The 25279-nt window shown below is 40.1% G+C and overlaps 1 protein-coding gene across 6 annotated transcripts; it reads left to right on the forward strand.

Annotated features, from left to right (window-relative positions):
* The first annotated feature begins 982 nt into the window (after positions 1–982).
* CUNH1orf116 (chromosome unknown C1orf116 homolog) lies at positions 983–23862 on the forward strand. Of its 6 annotated transcripts, XM_089514473.1 has the most exons (6): positions 1032–1106; positions 2799–2902; positions 5601–5658; positions 17126–17282; positions 19587–19761; positions 21119–23862. In XM_089514473.1, the coding sequence occupies exons 4-6, from the start codon at positions 17169–17171 to the stop codon at positions 22582–22584; spliced, it is 1755 nt and encodes a 584-aa protein (XP_089370599.1). In that variant the 5' UTR covers positions 1032–1106; positions 2799–2902; positions 5601–5658; positions 17126–17168; the 3' UTR covers positions 22585–23862. The 6 variants fall into 6 exon arrangements, with proteins under 6 accessions (XP_089370601.1, XP_089370596.1, XP_089370599.1 ...); XM_089514475.1 differs by lacking the exons at positions 1032–1106; positions 2799–2902 and adding an exon at positions 983–1007; XM_089514470.1 differs by lacking the exon at positions 2799–2902 and having other exon boundaries at positions 1023–1106.
* The last annotated feature ends 1417 nt before the right edge of the window (positions 23863–25279 follow it).

Below are 25279 nucleotides of genomic sequence, written 5' to 3' on the forward strand. Positions count from 1 at the left end.
GCAGAGAGGTGAGCCCATGCTGATTCTAGGGTTCCAGAGAGCACTCCAACCTAAAAAAATTTAAACGAGGAAGAATGCACCAGCAGAGGCTGCAACAGTTTACTTTTGCCTGAGTCTAGTGGGAAGAACAAGTTTCTACCCTCTCCTCTTCCCCATCCTAACCTGAGTACAAATTACTTTTATTGCTTTGAACTGAATTTGCAGCAGTTGAACTAAGCAGAAGACAAAAGGGGAAAGTGGAAGGAGGAGAGAGAAACCATGACATTTTAAATGGGATGGCAGAGGATTAATCAGAACTTTCCTTGGCAAACTGGGATAGTTGCAGGATATACAAGCAGTGCTAAGTGTGCATGCTAGAACACGCCCTAGCACTCTCTACACTGCACACATGGATTGATGCAGACATTTTTTTCTGAGGGCAGAACATTTAAATATTACTGACCTAGAGCTAGCATGCCACTTACCAAGGAGTATTGTGTCACCAGTAAAGGTGCCACTCTATCAGACGGAGGGTGTAGTACTGCAGGTAACAGGAGTTTGAAAGAGTTCTGGGACCATACAATAAATTCTAATAGATCAGAAATGTGGGTTCAGTGGGAAGCCGTTCTACGTGCCCTTTCTTGGTGGCAAGCCCCATTGACCAAAGGAAATATACACCCAACCTGCCTAACAGCTTTAAAGCCACATTGCTGCATTCGTCATCTCTTCTCTCGTTCCTACTTAAGAGGGTGGTATCTCATTTTAACTGCAAAAACATTTCATGTTAAGTAATGCACCTATGGAAGGGTGTGTCAGTATGTGTTCAGAGTAAAGTTTACCTGTTTTGCTCTGTATGTCACTGTCAGAGACTAGAAGTGGGAAAAGCCCACATGGTTGGTCAGGAGCTCCTTCATCCCGCCTCCCCCTCCTTTGTAGAACAGCTGGAGTTTAGAGGAAGATGTGTGATTGGTTGGGAGCCAGCAGAAGGGTGGGGTGAAGACAGGTAGAGGAGGAATTTACCTGTCTAGGTAAGTCAGTGGGAGGTCAAGAAGAGCACAGGGAAGGTGGCATACTTTGGTTGTTTTACTACCCAGCAGAGTAGTAACTGTTTTCATTTCTTCATACAAGTAAGTTAAACTCTAACTGCGCTGTTTACTTAGGAGGGTGAGGAGTGTTCCTGGATTTAAGTACAAATCGCTGAAGCTTGTGCAGTCCTGCCTTTCCATTTTCCCTATCTCCACTATCTTTTTTCCTTTGGCTCTTCCTGACAACTTGGGGCTGCAAAGGGCTTACGGAAAGGCTTATGGCTCTTCCTTGTGTATGTAAGTCAAGAGCAAGTCTTTTTAGAAGTCAGCCAGAGGCAATCCTTGCTGGTTACATCAAGAGAAGAATCCTTGCTTGTTGCTTTAAAGGGGACTTTTAGGTTTTGGATCAGTGCTTTCATTAGTAAGTGAGAAATGGCTCTTTTGGCATGTATTCAGAATGATGAATCAACAACACAAGCCTGCCGCTGTAATAAGAAAAGCAGACAGCAGTTTCTATAAATAAAGATGTTTTAATGATAATGATAATAAAGTTTTAACAGAAGTACTTCATTTTTTAAAAATGAACTGTCCTTTATTACATGTGTTGGGAAAGAAAGGCTGCTTTTCAGTTTGCAATAACTGGAAAAATTGGATTAAATCTATGAAGGTTCAGTTGAAAATATTTTTAACATGGAATGAGAGAGGAAATCTGGTTCTTATCAATTAAGTGAATGGAATTGTGCAATCTGATACAGGGTAGCTGGGATTGTTCAGATAATGTATCTGTAAAAGGTATTGACTGGAGATTTGTCTTTTTTGCATGTAGAAATTGCTGAGTGTCAGTGGTCAAGCTGCTGGTGCATATATGACTGCCTATATGACAGACGTTTTTACTGACTCTTTTTCTGATGTTTTTTGGCAGCTGAGGAATACAATGTTACACTCTCTGTAGAAGGATTCAGAGAAGTTTGCTTTTAGTAGTCAGCTGCCCAAGTCATTTTTCTACTTTTTTATTACATTGTTTTATTTTGTATGTAACTGCCTCATAAAAGAAGACATCTAGGTGTATAGGGCATAAATACTCACTTATTAGTTTTAAAACATATTTAAAAACTGGGCCACCAACTTCACTTTCTAGGGAATTATTGGGTAATGTATAGTTTATCTGCATAGCTATATTACGCAGTTTGAGATTGAGGGAAGACTATAATGTCTGCAAAATACAATGAATTAAGTGATAATTCATAGTAAGCTTCTTCTTGGAGGGACATAAAATGCTGCTATAGAGGAAACAGTGGTGTATTCTTACTGTCTTGGGGCACAATCCATATTCACAGCATCCATACTTCAGTCGCCTACATTTTGCTTTTCTAGAGGTTGCAACTATGTCTGTGTGACTGATTCAGTTGATCTACGCTGCACAGTTACTAGCAGTTTTTGGTGAAATGCGTGAAGTAATCAGTTCTCAAAGACCTACCAACTTTATTAATAACTCAGGCTGTAATGATCTCCCCCCCCCCCCCAAAAAAAAAATTCCTAGCTGTTTTTTAAAATGTATTTTGGGGTGCTGACTTCACAGAATACAATAAAAAATGTCATAACCCATACAGATCCTTCACAAATTCAACATTTTTTGTCAATTCATTTGTAACTCAGCTTGGATTAAGTGATGAAGCTGATGTTCCAGTGTGATTTTTTTTTGGGGGGGGGGGACAGATTTTTGTGTTTCATATTGATGAATTAATGTTTTGAAAGTCTATTAGAAGGCTTTAACAACTTTTCTGTTCTTTGCAGGATAATTCTTTGCAGGATGATTTCATTAAAGACGTATATTACAACACAGAAATGTCAAAGCAAGTTGTGGACAACTGTCCATGATAGAGCAAATCTGAGATCAGGTTTGGATTTAGAATGCCAAATTCCTATAAAACCAGCATACATTTTAAGAAAAAGTTTTTACGACCCTCAATTTTGCAGGCCTGTATGATAAAAGGTATATTTTAAAAGTAAAATGACCCACACTGTTAGAAAATATACACCCCACACTGCTAGGGGTGGTACTAGGACAGGCTTGTACAATACTCTTCCTGGATTGTGGCTTGACAGGTGTATGACAGCCCTCTGTTTTTTGCTTCTTTGCAGAGAGCAAAGAAAAGTGGTAGGATTAAAAAGCTGTTGTGGCTATATTCTTCTTGGTGTTTCAGAAATTATGCAAGTCCACCTAAAATGATTTGATTAGGATGTGCAAGAAACCATGTTTGTTGAAACAAGCCTTCATTATACATCTTAACTTCCTCTGTATTCTATCAAAGGATTATTGCAAATAATACATTTTGGTGACTGGATGACTTTGGGCAAGTCACACACAGTTTGCCCCAGAAAAATCCATGATATGGTTGCCATAACTCAGAAACTACTTGAAGGGACAAAATAACAACAAGAAAACATTATTTATAATGTTAGCTTTAGTAGAAACTGAGACATAGGGTGATTTAATCATTGTTTTCTGGCTAAGACTGGGAAGAAAACTAGGATTAAATCTCTACTTGCCCATGAAGCTTGCTTGGTGACCTAGAGCCAGTCATGAGCTAACCTGTGGTTGCAAAGATAACATGGGGATGGGAGACCTGCGTGTGACATCCTTACCTCCGTGCAGAAAAGATGGGATAGGATTATTAAAATTAAATAAACAAAATGGTAACTGTAGAAGTGAAAATGGGGAAAGAGGAAACTTTCTACCCTTATCAGCTTATATTTTAGTTGTTCTTTAAGAACTTATTCAAGGTCAGTTAATTATTATAGCAGGGAGGATGGCTTTGGACTAGGCTTTCATTTTTCAAAATTAAAATCTCCTTCCCTAAATTTGGGAGTTAAGCAACAAACTGTGAAAGCTTAAGTAGTATCGAAGTTCACTTGCAGTAGTGAGTCATATTTATGATGCTTCCATAAGTGTCTTATGGAATGTCGCACCTGAACTGATCTTGTGGTTTCTCAGAGTGTCATTCTTCAATTTCTCTCTCTGTTTTTACTGAAGAAAGAAATCAGTACTATACTACATAGGCTCTGCAGGTGTGGGGACACGAAATCATGTTGATCTTATTACTATTCTGACACCAGTTTAAAAAACTTTATTGTTTTTTGTAGCTGAAGATTGCATGGGAAGGATTGGCAATACCTGTCTCCTTCAGTAGGCTTACATATTCACTGTTGATATTATAAGTGTGGGGAACACCCTGATTTCATTTCCTCAAGAATGTATCAAGGAAACATACTTGACTTTTCTGTCCTATGTCTGTAGTTATCACTGAATTTTGAGTTCAGAGTGCTAGTTAGTATTTAATATGTCTGATTTGATAGCTATAAATAACTACACCTTTGTTAGCACCCAAAGCCTTCTGATCAGCTGTACTTTGAGCTTTTCAAATATCTCAGGAGGTTCTGCTGTTTATTTGTGTCACAAGCCCTTTCCTATACTCTGCGCTGATTTAGACAGGTTATGCTGTAACTTGTATTGCTTACTCAAACAACTGATGGAACTTTTCCCTATTCAATCTTTGGAGATACCTTGTGTGTTTTAATTTTAAAAGTAAAATGATACATGTCAACTTTGTGAAAACTGTTAATCCTAAAAGATGAGACTCTATCATGTTTTTGTGTAAATTAGTATTATGTGGTTTCTTCCTTTTGAAATAGTTCTCTATGTTCCCTTAATCATGATGACTTCCTTATTCTGAATAAAAATGTTATTATAAAGCCGATGTTTCCATAATGCTCTTTTGTTTTATATTTTAGACTTAAAAAAAAAAGAGCAACTATTTATATTGGCCACTCATTCTGAAGTTATTTAGGTAACTAAGGACTACTTTAACTATTTGCTAGGGTTTTAGGGTAGGGTAACAAACATAACAGTAGTATGACTTGCCCCAGACCAGCCATTACTGTGAAAAAGGGAAGAGATAGTCCAGACCAACCTCTGAGGTCGTTCTCTTTCCATCTGAAAACCTGAATCCAAAGCTGAAGTCATCCAAAATATTCTTGTGGGGTCTTACTGATTCCGTCAATCTCTATATGCCACATACTAGACTGCCAGTTAACTGCACACTAGATTGCCAATTAACTAATGACCCCATCCAAATCAATTATCATATAATGCCAATTGTTGGATCAGTGCAAGGTAGGCATAACACTAAAATTCCTGTGAGGACAAAGAACAAGAAAAAATTTCAGCCATCTATATTTTAAGATCTGAGAGGGCTACTATAGTCTAAAAGATTGCTAAATTTGCAACCGAACAGGGTGACCTTGGACGAGTAATATCTCTCAGTTGAATGCACCTTACAGGGGTTTTGTGTGGGGTAAACAGGGAGGGAGAAACTCTGTATAGTGGACTTGTACATTGCTGATGCAGTACAAATTGAAAACAACAATATTTTGTAAGACATAAAACTCTCCAGTGGTGTCTTTTCATTTCTTGCCATCAGGATGTGTGTGTACACACGTATGCGTGCTTTTTTAAACTCTCATGACAAAACCTTGCATATCTATGAAAATACGATAGAAAGCCTTGCAAGTAACACACTGTCATCTGATTCACAGGACAAAAATGCAGAGTAAAGTGAGGGCAAACAGCAGGAATCACAGGGGAAAAAACAAGGTATGATTTCTTTCAAGGATATGACACACACATATATATATATATATAAATAATTCCAACTTTCATTTTTTTGGTCTTATTTGATTGTTTATTACAATAATGTGTTAACTGGCTTATGTTTACTAGGATGCTTGTGTTGCCTTCAAAGTACCCTTTGCAAATGACTACAACTGATGTCATGATCAATATTTGTAGCTTTTGCATTTTTCCATTTCACCCACTGATGGTGCCCTCCCACCCAGACAGCTGTTCCTTTCCCTTTAATTTTTCTCATGGTTTTCGTAGGCAAGGAATACTCAGAAGTAGTTTTGCCAGCTCTTTCCTTTGAAACATAGCCCACAGCACTTGATACTCATTGGTGGCCTTACACCCAAGTACTAGCCAAGGCTGGCACTGCTTAATTTCCAAGATCAGATAGGATCTGGCCTCTATAGGGTATTTAGGCCCTGTCTGTACTTCCATATCCACCCATAGTTGCTGTTTTGTTTCTGTGCTATGGGTTGCATCACTTCAGAGAATGGGATGGATTCCTAGTAAATGTAAATATATAAATTTCATATACATGTTTACTTAGGCAAAAAACTATATAACTTTGTTGAACATATGTGTGAGAAGAAGATTAAAAGGGCTATACTATGTATCTAAGGTAAATTAATCCTGCCAAAAGGTCTTTATCACTTTTTGCAGGTAGATCTATTAAAAGTCACTGAAAGCAGAGAGGATTTTTCCGTAAATTGAAATGTTTACCCCAGGTCATTAGGAGGTGGTCATTCTGTAGTGTAAATCTTTGTGAAACTGTGAGATTTCATTTATGGACTAAATACTTAAAGGCAGAAGAAGGTTTGTTTCTCTTAAAACAATAGCACAACACCTTTGGCTTATAACAGAGCTCCAGAAGAAGTAGAGATTTGATTTTTTAAAATTTAATAAAAGCTTGTAATTTTGCCCAGCTAATGGTCCAAATGAACTTCTGGTAGAATGCCTAGAATGTCTTTTAAACCCAACTAGCTGGATAAGATTGCAACCCTTGGTCTATACAACTCTTATTTTCCATCAGAGGAAAGCTGGTAAATGAGCTGGGATGTTGCTACTACAATCCTTATCTGCTGCCTGTGGTGGTTTCCTCATTGCCTAATGATAGGATCAATTTGCCTTTTACCCATTCTGGCCCTCTAGCATTGATGATGAAGACTCTGCTAAATATCTATTAGTCACCATCTTATCTATCCTCTGCTATGAGGACTGAGAACAGGAACTCAAGCCAAGTAGCTCCAGTGGAAAGTTGCCAATCTCTGAATGGAGATGCTGGGATCATACTTGACACCATGCAGTTGCCATGCAGGATGCCTTGGTTTGAACCCCCGCCCCTCTCAGTGCTGTCACCTGGCATCCTTGAAAAAGTGCTGGGTCTACAACAAGGTGCATTACTGATACATTCCTTGCTTGCTCTCCCTTATATAGGAGTACAGGTTGGGACTAGTTGCTATTTGCATTTCCTACAATGCTCCTCACATAGTATTATAAGATACTTAAAATGGCAGCTGGACCTACTTATAGACAGGGATATAAATTTTCATAAATTTCATTTTCATGCTCAACAATGACTAATTTAACCATTTTTCTCCTGGCAGTGGGAACATCCTTCAGAACTGTGCAGTTTTCAAGGACTATTCACTGCTTAGGATTTATTCTGTGAAAAATCCACATTTGAGTTCTTTGTACAGAAAACAGCCTTTTATGTGCAGAGGTGTTGCTTTCTGTGTAGAAAATTTAAATATTTGTATAGGAAGCTTGCTTTCTGCACAGAAAATGAAGTTCATATGCAGTAAATGCTGCTTTCAAATTACCCATGTGGATTTTTAAAAACCCTTAGCTGTGAAGATTCACATCTGTGCAGAATTCTCCCTACCACAGTTTTCTGACACTTACACTTCCTGTTATTTTTCAACTGAAATGTGAATATTTAAGAATATTTTTTTCTATTCCCTACTTACCCAGCACTGCAATTGCTCTGCTGAAAGTGTCTTGATAATTAAAAATTATGGTCAAGAGTCTATATTGTAGTAGTGCAAATATATGGTGAAAATATTTACATCTGTCAGGTGTGCAACCAGTTGCCTAATGGGCAGTGAGGCTTTGAGCATACCCATTGCAAAATAAACACTCAACTCTGCACCCACCAAGTACAAAAATGAGGATGTGTATGTCCTTACAGAATGAATGCCTGCAATAGGGATCACATTTACACAGTCTCCGAGAAAGCATAACCATTTCTGTAATACTTTTATAGTAGAGTATTGTCCCAAGGGGGCCAGTGTGATGTAATTGTTTGGGTGTTGGACTGGGAGATCAGGGTTCAAATCCCAGCTTGGCCATGGAAACCCACTGGGTGAATCACACTCTCTCAATAGCAATAGCAAATATATTTCTATACCTCTTATCAGTGAACTAGTACTCCTTAAGTGGTTTACAATGTGTAAGCCAATTGCCCCCAACAAGCTGGGTACTAATTTTACCTACCTGCAAAGGGATGAAAGGCTCTCTCAGCCTCAGAGAATGGCAATGGCAAACCCTCTTTGAAGAAACTAGCCAAGAAAACTCTATGAGAGTCACCATCAATCGGAAATGACTTGAAGGTTCACAACAAGTACAGACGCACTGCTATCTGTGGGAATTGTTTCCCCTTTCTTATATAAGACTATTTACTGGTATACTTGTTTAGGTAGCTTTTTGAACAGACACACCCTTAGATGCTTTAGCACATAGTTACAAATAGAGCTGACATCACTGCATAGTCAGTACTGCTGAGCTTAAATACCAGTTACCCATATTAAGAGGAGTAGCCTTGCTCTTGGTGGATAAATTTGCAGAATGTGACATGGGGAGAGGAGTGGAGCTGGAAACATGTCTTACTGGTTATAAAAAGCTTGTGACCACATCTTCACAGGGCAGTATAGTATAAAGTACTGAACAAACATTGGAGAGGGCATGGTAGGAAGGAAGCCAAGATAGGAGTAATTCCTTCCTCTGCCACTGGTTTTGTCACATAGGAGTTTAACAGACGTAGGGAAAATTGGGGGCTTAAATGGGCATTGTCCAGCAATATTTGCACAATTGCAGTGAAGATTTTCACATGCATCGCGATTAAAGATTACTTATCCTGGGAATAACCAGCAAGAAATCATTCACGGGGAAATCCCATGAATGATTTGTTGCTGGTCATTCCCTGGTTATTCCCAGGATAAGTCATCTGTAATCATGATCATGTGTGAAAATCTTTACTGCAATCACACAAATATCACTGGATAATGCCCATTTAAACCCCTGATTTCCCCCATGTGATAAAGTCCAAGGCTGCCTCTGACCAGGGATGCAGCCAGGATTTTGGGGAAGGGGGGGTCCAGACTAAGTGCTACCATTTTGGGGGTGGGTGGGGGGTAAACACATTGAAAATACATCAGGATATTAAAGTATTAAACACAATTTTAACTAGATCCACTGGGGAAAACATATATTTTGTTATTAGATTAGGTGTGGTTGATATTATTTTTAACATCAATTAATGGAAGAGGGATCTGGACCCCAAGGGACCCCCCCCCAGCTATGTCACTGCTCTGACACACCTCCATTGCCCCCACCTGCTAGGACAATGACACTTTCCTTTTTCTCTACTCAGTCTCCTTATCTGCTTCATTTCTCCCTTTCCTGCCTTGGCATCACAATGCTTCTACCTTGTTCCCAGGCTGCCTCCCTTGTCCCCCTTCCCCCCTCCACTGCTGCTTCCACTTCTCAGCTGCCCTCTTCCTCCTCCCTGAATTGTAGTTGGGCACAGAGTTCTTGTGTTGTTGCAGGTTTTCCTTGGGTGTCATCACTCATTTACTTGCTGGCAGAGAAAGGAACACCTATAAGAGACTGTGGGAGAAGACTCAGTGATGGTGGCAGGGATGTGTGTGCCACAGTAGCCACAGGATTCACATCTGACCACAGCCATAAAATGCCACATGTGACCCCAGCCATAAAGAGTCTTCAAATGAAATCCTGAGATTTCATTTGAAGACTCAAGTAACTCTTGCCTCTCCGTTAACTGGCTTTCTGAGTAGAACCTGAGCAGGCACTCGCCCCTCCATCTGGGAACAAAATGAGGCCACTGAGGAGAAGACCCTGTCTGAAGGGTCCCAGCAGGTGGGGGCAATGGAGGTGCATCAGAGGCAGCAAGACAAGAAGGAAGGCCCCTTGGGATTGAATGGGGAGGCCCACCACCAATCCCCCCCATTCCTTTCTCCTTTTTTTATCCACCTTTCCTTTCCTTCCTTTTGAGTCGATCTCAGATGGGTGGTCCTTCTGTTATAACTCCAAATGAGGTTTCTGCAGACTGAACACCAAGAATCTAGTTCTTCCCATGGACCCAGGCTGCAAAGAGGGGCACTGTTGAAGGCAGGCATGGCTGGGTTGTAACCCAATGGAAGGAATGAGAAACTTGCACCCACTCAAGATCAGCTCAGAAGGCCAGCCAGGAGAGGGACAGGAATGCCTTGTTTCTTGTAAATAAGCGGTTCTCAACCTGCGCTCCAAGGAGTCTATAGGGCTCCTCGTGCATTTCCCAGGTGCTCTGAAGCCACTCCAGGAAAATTGCAATCTATCCCATCTTCCTCCACTACTGCTAAACACCATTAACTTGTAAGACATTGGGTAGCCCTCTCAGGGGCTCCACCATAGAAATTGATTCTTAAAAATTTGGGAACCCCTGTTCTGAAGAAATCCCAGGAGGCAGCTATGACCCAGTAGCAGTCTCTTGCTGCAACCTGGACTCCTCAATGGGCATCCCCATTCTGTTTTGTTTGCATGTTCCTTTCTGTGCCTCTCCAGCCATTCTGGTCAGTGAGTGAGTAAGCATTCTTGTACCCGGCTCCCAGTCAGGGAGTAGGAGGAAGATGTGTGAGAAGTGGAAGTGGAGGTGAAGTAGGGAGGCGGGGGTGGCAGAGGCATCATGGTGCTAAAGCTGGAAAGAGATGTATTGACTGAGGTATAGACAAGAAAAGGAGAAGGAGAGGACAAAGAGGAATGTGAGGAGAAGGATGGTGTCATAATAGGAGATTTTTGCAGCAGTATTGCTGTCCTGAGAGCCAGCATGGCCTAGTGGTTTGAGCATTGGACTATTGCTCTGGAGATTAGGGTTCAGTTCCCAGTTTGGCCATGAAACCCACTGGTTGAACTTGGGCAAGTCACATACTCCCAGCCTCAGGGGAGGGTAATGACAAACTTTCTCTGAACAAATCTTGCCAAGAAAACTCTATTATAGGATTGCCTTAGGATTGCCATAGGTCAGAAATGACTTGAAGGCACACAACAACAAACAATAACAAATCATTGTCCTGGAGGGCAGGGGGATATGCTTATAGACCACTGGTGAAGACAGCTATCAACTTGCAAATAATCAGAACTGCAAAGGAAAAAAATTCATGTAAGTTGAGGGCCAACTGTAGAGGGCCATAAGGTGGACATTGGCATTGGATATCAGGTTCGTACTGTAGAAGAGTGGTCTCCGTTTCATAGAATAATAGAATTGGTTGAGGCCTTATGGGCCATCGAGTCCAACCCTCCTTTGTCCTCCCCCCCATGATTGAATTCCGCTCTCCATTACATAGGTTGAAGTATAGTTGAGCATTGCATTTGCAATAGAGCACATTAGAGATAAATGCGTTGAAAGTGTGATTCAGCATAGATTTGTACATCATGGTTTTGAAAAAGTTTTGGTTAGGTCCGATCATGCAGAGTGTGAAAGTATGTTATAGGTAACTGTGGAATGGAGGAAGGAGCACCACACAAACCAAGGACAGTAACACAGAGAATGATAGCATGTTGCCAAACTCATGTCTACTGAGAATGGGGTAGGGGCACCTGTGGAGACAATTTACACATGTAAATGCCCCTGTCCATCATTTTTACCTTCAGCTGGTCTTGTATTTGGTTTTGAGGCATGGGAGTACTGTAGTCAAGTCTGAATCTTACTATAGTCCACCCAAATAAACCTATCCAAATAAACCTTTTCAAGCAAAAATATTTTCCGGACTTTTAATGAGTTGCCCCCATTAATCTATGCCCCACATTGGCGATTTTTTTTTAATAGTCCATGGTATGGAATCCTTCTTCAAATGAGAAAAGGGGACAAGAAACATAGGCGGGATACAGACGGGCAAAAAGGGGTGTATTCATGACGTCATGAAGGTAGAGCCTTCAGACGGGCCTTACCTGAATGCCGCCATGAACACGCCCCCCGCACGCCCCAAGCGGGAAGAAGCGGCATTAAAAAGGTGCTGCTTTTCTCCGCTTCTTTTCCGATTCCAGATTCAGCAGGAGCGCGGGGACCAAAGGAGAGGAGGCATCCATGATGCTGGTGACACTGGCAAAGTGCAAGAGGACAAGGATGCCAACACCAGCTGATCACCAGCTGGCAGGAGACCACTATTGTTCTTGGGCAGGGCGAGGGAAAAAGTTTTAAAGGGGCTTGGGCGCTTTAAATGTGCACATAGGCTTTCTGCCACCGCTGCTTAGCGCTGCAGCTGCGCAGCTGCGCATCCGCCAGCCGGCAAAGGAAAAAAAAAGGCCGTTTTTGGCCGCCCGTGAGGAAGCTGCCTCTCTCTTTGCAGCGTCCTCCGAGGTGGCGGTTTGGAAACTGCGGGTCAGAAACGGCCCCAGGTGAGGCGTCTTCACTGCCCCCCATGTGGAAGCCCCATCTCCTGAGCCACGCCCCCGGGGTGGGCGGTCTGGAGGCTCCGTATTCAGCAGAATACACCTCCAAGACGTCTTCCCCTGCCCGTTTGTATCCCGCCATAGTAACTGGGGAGGAAAGGAGAAGAGTGTATGCAGTACAGTTAGCCCTCAGCATCAGTGGGCTTAGCCATCCATGGATCTGAGCATCAGCAGATGGCCCCACCCCAATATTGTCAATGCTGGTGGCAGATGCACATGACCGTGCCAACACAGTTATGTGCACATCACCCGACCATTTATAATAATGGGACTTGAGATCTTGCCATTTTTGGTATCTGAGGGGGTGGTGTTTGTGTCCAGTATAGAATCCCTATGGCTAAAGAGGGCTGACTCTAGTTATTGGGTGAGGGGAGGAAGAATTAATAATAAGCTAGTGAAAGCTATAAATCAGCAATACTGCAGTGCCAGATCCAGTAACTCCTAAGGAGTCGAATATCAATTCATATTTCCTCACACGTAGTTCCTTCTGTTGTGCCCTAGTGTTGGTGGTAGTTGGTGAGAGCAAAAGAAGGTGGCCATGAAGTAATCTACAGCATTCGCTGCAAAGTAGCTTACAGTAGTGGTGGCTGCCAGCACATAGTAACATCATTTTTTCAAGATAGTGCTCTCAACCTCAGTTTCTTACTGTGATTGAACAGCTATGCTCTGCTATCTGTATACTCTGTATATAGAGGACAATGCTGTCAGTGGCCACTATTCATGATGGTGGTGTACTGTGCTCTCAGTTGCTTAGAAATATAAGCAGAAGAGTGCTATTTCACATATTTTCTGCTAATAGTTATTTGATTGGCTACAGTGGAAAAGGAAAATTGGACTAGATAGTCTTTTTTCTGATTCGGTATGATGCTTCTTATGTTCATTTTCACTGTATAATAATAATAAATAATAAAACTTTTATTTGTATCCCGCTTTTCTGTAACTAGACAATCAAAGCAGCTCACAACATATTAAAATCCACATGTATGGTACAAAGAAAAGCAGGAACAAAGGGCCCTGTATAAATGACTTCTGTCCTTGATAATATTGGGAATATATATTTGTGTCCTGTCTCTTTAAAGACATTCTCCTTCATAGAAAGAATGTCAATTATGTGCCAGGTAAACTCACACCCTGGCTTTGGTGCAAAATAAATAGGTGCATTACTGATAGCTGCTGACAACCTTGAAGTATTTCAGGTTTATCTGCACTTATTTAGTGTTGCTGTCTCTCAAGTTTAATCATCATCATAATTGTTGTCATTGTCGAGAAATATAGTCATTCTTTCATTTTTAGAGATTATATCTTATCTTAGTCTACACCAGGGATAGGTAAAGTGTGGCCTGCCAACTGCATGTGGCCCTTCAGTGCTGTTTTTGTGGCACCAAGGTTCAAAAACATTTTTAGTGATTATATGTGATCACGGTAATTTCAAAATTATTTTTGGTCCAGAATGCTCCCAAATGCACTCTTTCAACTACATTTGGAGCCCCCTGACCCTAGCAGGGGTTAATTTCCCCCCCAAATGCTCCAAAATTTCCATCACGTTTCCTGGCCCCTTTGACCAATTTAGGCCCAGAGAGACCTTTTTTGAAGACTAAAGTATGTTGAAAATGCCCCCGTATTCCCTAGAGGCATTTAGGAGCAAATTGGGTGGGGGCAGGAGCAGGTGTGATCCTCCAAGATGGCTAGGGGGATATTGTGGGCAGTTCCTCTGTTGTCTTACACAGTTGCTCACACTGGTCTACATTTTGGACTGCCTGTCTTCTCTGGTTGTTTTTGGTATGCTTTGGTAGATTCTACCAAAGCTACCCTTAAACAAATGACACTCTATCTGCGAAACACTTTCATCCTATGATCCCCATTTTTCCCCATCCACTGATCCCCATCTGGACCTTTCTTATGTAAATTATTTATGGTGTTTATATTTTTACTGTATTTTCACTGGATCTAAAGTATATGAAGCACTTCAATCCATACTGTGTTGATTATTATCTGGAATGAATGACAGAAAGAAGCATAGAGTTTAAAACTAATTGGTGGAAGTTTAGGGTTTATTTTGGTAAATATCTTCCATACAAACTACATATTTTGGGGGGTGGGAGTGGGGAAGAAGGTTAAAGACATCTACTGATTTTTTTTTCCAGCCTAGCTCATTGCAAAGTAAAACGCAACAAGTTACCAGCAGTTGTTTCAGCCTGGAAAATCAAGGCAAATACCCAGCATGACTATACTTCAGCATAACCTCAATATATATTTATTATTTGTTAGTCTTGACTGCCACTTTTCAAAAATATCTTTCTTTTGTTGCTGTTGCTGACACAAATGCAAAGCACTGAATACTGCAGAAAGTGATAATGAAGGTGGGAATTAATTTCAGCAGAAGCCAGCATGGCTCTTCTTGCTAGCTTTTTCTCTCAACTGTCCAAAGGAAGATACTTTCTCTTTGCTTACTTATTCACAAGACAATGAAGGATCATAATAATCTTTTGAAGAGCAAAAAGAAGAACAAATTATGCCAGTCTTACCTTTCCCCAATGCTGCTAGGATTACTCATGGTGGCAGGTGAGAAGGAAGTACAATTAGAAAGAGATTATGAAAGCTGAAAGTACTATGGCCAGCTGCTGTTGCTGGGGGTTCTTCTGTTGTTCCAACTGGTCTATCCAGACAGCTTGTATTATCTTTGAATTTAACACTGACTGGAATGGGGATTGCCTTTTAAACCTGTGGATTTTTGTGAACTGGTGATCTGGAATGAGGAATCAGTTGCCTGCAAACCTTGTGGGGAAATTCACAGCATAACCTATGAGCCAGTGCAGTACTAAGAAACAGGCTACCTAGGTAGAAGAAATTTTGGTCACTAGATACTGATGGTCTTCTAGAATCCATGTCTAATTTGCATGATTAATATACTCACTTCCCAGAAACTTTGTAGTGTCTTAGCGGAATAGTTGGGAAGAATACTACTCATGTTTTGTCATCATATTTTAAATATACCTTCTCCAGAACTTCACATAAGGCATTCACTGCCGTGGCCCCAAGATTATGGAATGACCTGCTGGAAGAGATCCGTCTCATTACTACCTTAGAGGCCTTGAAGAAGGCACTCAGAATGGATCTCTTCCTGCGGGCTTATCCACTGAATTCTATATAAAAAGGTTATGACGACTGCTCTTCCTTGACTCTGATTGTTGGCTAATGGACGAATTGTAATTTTTAGAGAACTAATAGGAATTCTTGGTAAATTCAGTGTTAGTATTTTATTGTTGTATTGATTGTAAATTGTACTAAGTGTCTTTTAAGGTTGTAATCCTGCCTCGATTCGTGGGAGAGGCAGGAGGTATAAATAAACTATATTATTATTATTATTATTATTATTATTATTATTATTGCTTTCAGTGTTTACTAATGAAAACAAGATATTACCCAATAAAGATATTATTGCAGTTTGTTGGCATTGGCCATGATTGAAATTGCCAGGGCTTGGAAAACTGGAAAGGTCAATATGACTGATTAGTGGTCTCAATTTTGGAATTGTTGGTTTATGGAAAAGCTCACTGATCAATCTAGAAGGTTGTGGGGGGTGGAATCTTCCTCTGCTTTTTGAACAATGATGGTCCCCACTGATATCTTATCTCAATAACTTTGGAGCAGAAGTGGGTCTGCCTTTGTAATATGATACCCTTTCAATGACTGAACTGGTGCAAAGAAGGTATCTCTGTGTTCTGAGTCCCTCCCTGTTTTTATGTAATGTTGCCCTTTTATATTCAATGTGACCTTGAATCTTTGAAGTTGGTCTTTAAGGATTTGTATTTTTAGCTTGTTTTTGTTTGTTATTGTTTTCTACATTTTTTTGGTAAGAAATAAAATTTATTTTAAAAATATTTTAAATATACCATGTAAATAAATGCATCCTTGTGAAGTTGCTCAACTAAAGCTTGTAAATCATACTTTAAAGCTAGGGTGGACAACTATGGTTCTTATACTTTTATTGTAATTTTCTGCCTTTTGTACGTTGCCTTGAGTCCCAGTCTAGGAGAAAGGTGGGATATAAATAAAGGTGGATGTATGGATGTATGTGACCTATAGCTATTTTTAGACTATAATATCTTATTGTTGGCTATGCTAGCTAGTGTTGATGTGAAGTGTAGGCTAGAAGCAGTTGCCCAGTATTACTTTAGAGGAATTATTGTGTTCCTTATCAAGGTAACATGATAAAATAATGATATCAATAATTACAATGTTTTGACCGGTGTATCTCAATTAAGTTTATCACACTAGCGAGATGGGATTTTAACGTGAAGGAAATCTGGAAATTTCCAAAGTTTTTCACATGATGTCACAGTTAATGTGCAATAACGCGAGATTAATCTGCAGTTAAAGTGAAGGAAACCAGCAGATTTTCAAATTCGGTTGAGTTCCATATTTGAAAAGCTGCTGCTTTCCTCCACTTTAACTGCAGATTAACTTCATGTTATTGCACTTTGGCACCCGTTTAACTCCCATTTGCCTGCGGAAATTCGCTAGTGTGATAAACTTCAATATTTATATATATATTACTGCAGGCTGCCCTTTTGGATAGAAGAGTCACCCTATAAATGTCTGCTGACTTCCCTGAAAATGATACTCACATGTAGGAATGACTATCATTTACGCATTATCAACCCTGTACTGAAAATGAATTATATCTTCATGCTTTCCTCATATGTTTCCTTTCCAGAGTTCCTGTATCATACTTACTACTGCTTTATCTTACTTGTGATATGCCTAAAAAGGATTTGTGGGTAGAAACATCTGACCCAGACCCTGCAATAATCGTTGGCAGTGCAGGCAGCTGTGACAGTATGATCAGCAGCAACTCCAGCGCATCTGAAATGGTAAATGTTATTTTAATTTTTCATTTCCACGTACAAGGTATTTATTAGCACTAAAAGATAGGGAAGACTTCATAGGTCATTAATGACAAAAAAGACAGAGCTCTGCTCTGCACATCAGCCATTCTCTTCTTCCAAATGGATGAGATCAAAAGCATGAATAGTTGCTTTTAATTTTCTATAATAAAGGTAAGGTGTTATAAGTGAGGGTTTTTTTTTACTCTGTGTTCAATGGCGATGCCACTGAAATTCCTATATCAAGAATAATAACAACACACAGCAAGTATGTCATCCTGGGGTTGCTTTGTAGCATTAACAGTGAAGTGCACTCCCCAGGTTTTCAGACTTAATTTTTCCTCAGAGAGGGAATGAAGAACAGAAAATAGTATGGGACAACACAGAAAGTGGAGTTTGGGAGTAACAGGAAACTTGCGGCATTATATACTAATCTGTAAGAGGATAAGGCTTGTTCTCATAATCATCTGAATGGTTTTGTTTGGCATGGCTGGGAGAGTAACTGACATATAGTGTTATGTTCTATCAAAGTTGCTTTATAAAACTTTGTTGTTGTTAACTGCTCTTGAGTTGGCCCTGACTTATGGCAACCCTTGGATTAGACATCTCCCCCCGTCCTCCACTGCTCTGCTCAGTTCTTGTAGATGCATGTCTGTGACCTCGCTGATTGCATCTATCCGTCTGGCATGTGGTCTACCTCTCTTTATCCTGCCCTCCAACTTTCCAAGCATTAATATCTTTTCAAGTGAGTGATGCCTTCTTATGATGTGCACATGTACAGGTACTGAAATACCTTCAGTGTCTTCTACACATTTCAGCCTACAATTTATATCAGGGGGTTTGCCCTTGCTTTCCTCTGAGGCTGAGAGCACGTGACTTGTCCAAGGTCACCCAGGTTTTCATGGCCGGGCAGGGATTCGCCTTGGTCTTCCCATGTCCTAGTCCAACACTCAAACCACAACAGAAACGCTGACTCTTGCAAATGTTCCTTATCCCTGGTTTAAGACTATATTTGTAAGGGTGGAGTGGATTTCTGTCTATTGAGTGTGTGAGTATTTTTATCATTGGTTCATAATACCTGTTCTGTATCATTCATACATATATGGTAAGACTAAAAAAATAATTTCCTGTCTGACTTGAGGCTTACTAGATATGTGTTAACCACAAATTATAGTTCTTAACTGACCTTCCATTCATTCATTCATTCATTCATTCATTCATTCATTCATTCATTCTGTTACACACTAGAAGTGAACCTATGCATGTAATTAAATACTGACAGGGTATTTCCTCTATTGTATGGGCTCAACCTTACTTTGTATCTCTAAAATAAACCTCTCTTACCTGGCCTTGCTTTAGAAGTTGCAAGAGGGGCATTAATGAATGACTGCTGCAGGGCTTCACTCTGCTTATAAATCAGACTTTTATATCAGTTGAAACATCATTACATCATTACATTAAAATTAAAATTGATCAGCAGAATCTAAATGTCTTAAATACAGCTTGTTTTTCATGCAAGTAAAACTCATATGATCTGAGCACATCATCTTTAAAGATATGAACACTTCATTGTACGACAGTGTTAATTCTTTCCCCTTTCATATAATTGATTATACTTCTACTACCAAGAATAGAATCATAGAATCATAGAATTGTAGAGTTGGAAGAGACCGCAAGGGTCATCCAGTCCAACCCCCTGCCATGCAGGAACTCTCAATCAAAGCATCCCCGACAGATGACCATCCAACCTCTGCTTAAAGACCTCCAAAGAAGGAGACTCCACCACACTCCGAGGAAGGAGTGTGTTCCACTGTCGAACAGCCCTTACTGTCAGGAAGTTCCTCCTAATGTTGAGGTGGAATCTCTTTTCCCGTAGCTTGCATCCATTGTTCCGGGTCCTGTTCTCTGGAGCAGCAGAAAACAAGCTTGCTCCCTCCTCAATATGACATCCCTTCAAGTCTCTAAACAGGGCTATCATATCACCTTTTAACCTTCTCGTCTCCAGGCTAAACATCCCCGGCTCCCTAAGTCGTTCCACATAGGGCATGGTTTCCAGGCCCTTCATCATTTTAGTCACCCTAAATAGAGCTTTTATTTTTCAACAATGAGGTTTTATTTATCCTTGGTTATAAAGGTTAAGAAAAATGGTCTTGGCAAACAGAATCACTTCTGTTTAAAAGCAACTGGTATACCGGAATGCAAGGTAAACTAATTGAGATGAACTTCCTTGTTCTTCAGACTTTTACATTTCCTTGTTCCTGTGGCTTAAAGTTTTTTGTTTCTTTTTTGAAGAATGACAGTGGTTATGATTACCTGTCAGTGGAGGAGAAAGAATGTCTTATGTTCCTTGAAGAAACATTAGATTCCTTGGATACCGAGGCAGATAGTGGACTTTCAGCTGATGAGACAGGAACAGCTGAGTCTTCTAAGCATCCAAGGACATGGCCTTCAAGAGATCTTCCCAAAGGTAAGCTTGTAAGAAGGTTCTGAATGAAAGCAGGCATGCTTCATGGGACGTTTCATTCTTGACTCAAAATAAGTAGTTATAAAGACATTAGGGATGCATGATTTTATTTTATTTTATTGCAAACTTTATACTTGAAGGAAGCAACAATTAACTTTAGTTTTCTTCTAGCTGTGACAAAGTCTTCAGCAACTGTGCAATTTTCAAATACTGTTTGCAATTCAGGGCTTTTTCTGTGCACGACTGCATTTGGGTTTTTTGGGTTTTTTATGCAGAAAATGGTATTTTTCTGTATGGAAATAATATTGCCATAGCTGAGGACATATTCTATACAAAGTTTGGACAGTTTTGTGTGTGGAAAACAGCATTTTCTGTGGAGGAAATAGCATTTTCTGCACAGAATCACACGTGAATTTTGTACACAAGAAGTCCTACAAAGATCTTTCTCAGTCCAGGATACTCCTCACCAAAGAACCATTTTTGAGAATAATTCATCTAGGGATGGAAAGAATATATTTCAATATTCTTTCCATCCTTAGAGAACACAAGAGCATGGATCTAATTTCCCAGCTGCAGTTTCTAATAGTGTGGAGACAGCCTTCTACATGGATATGTAAGGCTCTCAATAAAACTTCTAATGCATTTTCAATATTTAGAATGAGATCTTGCTATTTCTAATTCACTTAAAATACACATTTTCCATGTTTGCTCTTTTGAGCATCTGGAGGTATAATTTGCTTGGGCTTCTGTCTTCACTTATGATGTGGAGAAAACAGTCATGGCATTACCCCAGAAACCCGTTTCCAAAAAAAATGGATGTCCTTGGTCTCAAACAAACAGCACCAACAGCTTGGTTCTCATTTTTAATGTGACACAAACAAGGAATATCACAATTTATTATTGATTCAGTGGTGTTCTTGTTTAGAATACATCCTTGTAAGATGTGAACTGGTGTTGTACCATTGCAAGGAAAAGACTTAAAGGACTTGTATGTTCTGTGGTGTGTTAAATACCAGCTCTTGGGTACTTTCTCTCCTTGTCACCTCTTAGAACTGTTCAAATTGTCTTCTTTTTGAAAGCTTGCTAATCTCCCTTTTCACTTTTTACTTTCTTATCCAGAGCCCATCAAATGTACATAGTGTAATGCATCCTCTCAATGGTGGCATAATTTGAGAATTAAGACTGCTTTTCCATCTTAATAGCCCATATTTCTCCCTGCTGATTATAATTCTTACTATAAGCAAACCATTACTTCACTTCTTGCTGAGGTGATAAATAAAATAAATTAGAAATGTAAGGAATATTACTTACTGTTTTTTTTCTCTCTCTTCCCCACCCCTTTCTTTTCGCAATATTGTAGGATTAGATCTTGACAACCTCCAGAAGCATAAAAAATTTGAAATAAATGGCAACAAACGTGTGTCTGGACTTGTTAGCATACCAACTCCAGGCCATCATAGCCTTCCAAGGAACGTTACTGTCAAAAGTGTTCCCAAAACACCCAACATTTCCCTTGTGGAGGCAACAGGCTCTAATACTGATAACCCAAAAGATCTTCCACAGATATGTGTTACTTCATGGGAGTCTCCTAAACATGAGATACTCAACATATCAAATAGCCAGCCCAGGATGACCACACAGTCGAAGGCCTCAGATCTGGAATCTGTGGTTATTCCACCTCCTGAACCATTCCAGGATCACAGGCAGGGTTATTCTGAAAGAGAGCAAGAGCCACAATTTCTTAACAAGGACTCTCAGAAAGATGTTGAAAGTATGTTGTCACCTCACTTTGAAGTTAGGAGTGTTGACACAGCAGAGAGATATGAAGGTGCATCAATCCAGCCAGAACCTTCACCAGTGAAGGCAGGCCTAGAGAGAGGAAAGGAAGTGATTTTGAAATCTTTGTCTCCTAAAGCAAACAAGAAAAACTATGAACAAATGATGGGTGTTCAAGAAAATGGTCAAAAACCTACATTGGAAGAAACATTGCTAGATTCTAACTTTAAGCAAGGTCCTCCCACTGCCCCAAAGCCCAGAAAACTGCCACCAAATATTATCTTGAAAACCAGCAGAAGTAATGCGGTGTCATTCAACATTGATCCAAACCATAAGATAAAAGTGCTATCTCCAGCCAATGGCAGACCTAGAGCTGCAACTGGTGACTTTTCCATGGAAAAGGTGCATTCTCTTCAAAAAGAACAGGAGAGAGCCAGGAGGGAGGCTCTGGAGAAGTTGGGACTCCCCCTGGATAATGAGAAAGATCCAGAAGACCATGTGACTAAAAATTCTGCTTACTCAAAATCAAGAGAGACTTTTAGGAACCACAGTAGGGAGAACCTACATGTGGATAACATCACTCCTAATAAGAAACCTGACCGGGAGCATGGCCAGGTTGGTGGGAAAGGAATCTATGCAGCAGAGAAAAACACCCCAGGTATCAAACAGGCAAATTTCAAATCTAACACACTGGAACGATCAGGTGTGGGTCTGAGCAGTTACATCTCCTCGAGTGCTGAGGACCAGAACATTAAGAACAGCAGTTCCACTGGCAAAATGTCCTTTTTTGACAAGATTACTCCAAATTTTCTCAGGAATAGCCGGCCACGCCCAGCTTCCCTTGGCATGGGGAAGGACTTTGTTGATCTGAAGGAAAACAAAATGCATAATGATGATCTGGAGAAAAATGACAAACGAAGATCTTATCCATTTCAGCATCCCTCCAAGCTCCCCAGACCACCTTGTGTCAGTGTAAAAATCACCCCTAAGGGGGCTGCAGAGGAGCACAGAAGGGAAGCTCTAAAAAAACTTGGCCTATTGAAGGAATAAGCCAAACATCTGGTTTAATTCAAAAACTGTGTGTGCCTTTGCGGATAATGAGTTTTCTTGCTTGTTGCCTTCTCTTCTGTTATCTGAAAGAGGAAGAATTGTAGTATAGTCTGAATGTACTGAGGCTTTACCTAGAGCAGGGGTAGGCCACCTTTTTGAGTCGGGGGCCGGGTTGCTGTCCCTCAGACAATTTGGGGGCCGAAGCCAAAAAATAAATAATTAAATATTTTTAAAAAAATCAAATATATAAATAAACCAGGACAAATGTAAGACAAAATTTTCAAATGGAAGACACTTTTTTTAAAAAAATGGAGGACACGTGAAAAAATTTGCTGATTTTTAAAAAAATGTTAATATAAATGCATGTTTCTGAGGCTTCTATAGACAATTGCCCCCCAAAGGCCCCGGCGGCAATCGGTGGCAGGACCGGGCTGGGGCCGGTCCCAAGGCCTTGCCGCGCCGCATCCGGCCCGCGGGCCGCAGGTTGCCTACCCCTGACCTAGAGTGTTTTTAGGTTTGATGAGTTAATCTACCTTCTATAGAGGCAAATCTGTACTCTGTTTAGACTGCGCTTCACACTGGTTAGAAATGTCTCACCTGTATAGGATATGTGTTTGTATATAGTGTATAAAGGCATGCTTATTTGTATGTAATAAGTATATTGTTAACTGGAAGAGGGAAATGTTCATTTTGTAATTCCTAGGGCATATGGTAAAACCACCTCTGAGTATTCGTTACCTATGAAAATCATGTGAAATTCATGCAGTCGCCATAAGTCAACAAGCAACTTATAGACATGTACAAACACATGTGGTGAACTTTGGATATATACAGAGGCTTTGTATCATGATGATAGCCATGTGGTTAGAACTCTTTAGTCAAGACTGAACTAAGTAATGGTTTTCTAAAGGCTTCTTTTTAAATATCTGGCATTGAAACAATCAGTTGCATATAATGAAGCTAGTGAAACCAGCTAAGCTAGTGTATCCGATGCTCTGGATACTTAATAAACTGGAAAGAATGCATTGGGTATGAATCTTAGGCCTTAGTTTGTAAAAGAAGAAGTGCTTGGTAGTTCACCTACAACCTTGCTTGCAAATGGCTATCCAAGAGTTTACAAAATTATCGAAATCAAAGTTGCTCTCGATCTATTTCAGCTTACTGTACCTGCTTTATGCGAACAAATTAATATTGAATGCTAATTTAAAATCATGCAACTTTTTAGAATGACAAGTGAGACTGAGTGCTTTAAACTGATTGAGTAATAAATTGTTTTCTATGGGGGAAATGTTTCCAAATTTATTTGGTTAGTAAAACTCTAATTACTTTATAAAAGAAGTCAAATGGGTAAAAGAAAACAAAGTTGTGGAACATGTCAGTTTTAACATGATAATCTCACCTGAAGGGTGGTCATATCCTGTCATTGCTCTGTCTAGAAAGTTTTACAACTGAAATTTTACTTGCCCTATTAAAGCAGTTAATTGATATGGCAGTGACATAATGAGCTCAGGCTAAACCTATCCAGTACTATAATTTTAGATACTCTACAGTTGTTGAGCATTTCTTCCTTCAGAAAACACATCTGCTGAAGAATCCCTGCATACATACCATGCCCATTTAATGTAATACAGCAGACTCTGGTGCATGTGCAAATATGATTTATGTGAGCACTGGACAAGTTTGCTAAACTTCACTGCTACTCCAACATGAGCCGATCATGTTCATAAACATAGTTACGCTTTAGTGCAACCACAAAATTCAACAAACATTGTCCCATATGGAAAGCATTCAACCTGGAACACTTAGACATAGGAGAAGGGTTTTTATCATGGCTTTAATGAAGGGCAAGCTTGTTTACCCATGTTGACCTCTAGCTGAAGTACTGATAAAATTTTGAAAAAAATTTGTCAGTTCCCTGGAACACGCTTTGCATACTACTACTCTGCAGAAAGATAAATGATTTGGTCCCTTCTGAGCAGGTCTGCTGTCTACAGACACAGCAGGTTTTTTTTGGAGAAGGCTGGATTCAGCTTGAAGCTGGCAGAACTTCAATATTATGCAGAGTAGCATGATCAAAGCAGCTTTTGAGTCTAGTTATTAATGGAGTAGTAACCCAAGTAATTATTCTGTTGTAACAGCAGCAATCACTTAATCTCTTCCCCCTAATTCCTTTTCCTACCTCAGGCATCAAATGCTTTAAGAAAGTAGTTCTCAAATGGTGGAATGGGGCCCGCAAGAGTTACTCAAGGGGGTGCAAGACTTGGAGGCCTTGATCCCTCCTTCTTCCCATACTTTTTCTGTCCTGGAGGGGACAAGAAAGCAAACTTGGAGCATCTGCCTGGAGGAGGAGGAGGAGACCTTATAGAATGTTAAAATATGAATACATCTGCATGTGTGAATGAAAATAGGTGCATTAAACAAACTTTTTTTTTTTCATATACTATGTCTGGGGGGGTGCCTGCATGTAGATATAAGGGGTGGGGTCACAAGGGTAAAAGGTTCAAGAACCACTACTTTAAGACAACAATCGTCTTTGATTGTGATCCTGTAGACCACCGCATAGACTGCAATAGGGTGGCAGGAATGAAAGAGTCCCAGGCACTGCATGAAAAGCCTCAAGGTTAGCTTTCTTTGGTGCCTTTTCCCACTATGTATTGTTCCAAAAGGTGCCTGTGCCAATATAATAGACAATTAT

This window comes from Sceloporus occidentalis, unplaced genomic scaffold, assembly GCF_023333645.1.
Source record: "Sceloporus occidentalis isolate IW3139 unplaced genomic scaffold, rSceOcc1.0.p SCAF_3, whole genome shotgun sequence".
NCBI lineage: Eukaryota > Metazoa > Chordata > Lepidosauria > Squamata > Phrynosomatidae > Sceloporus > Sceloporus occidentalis.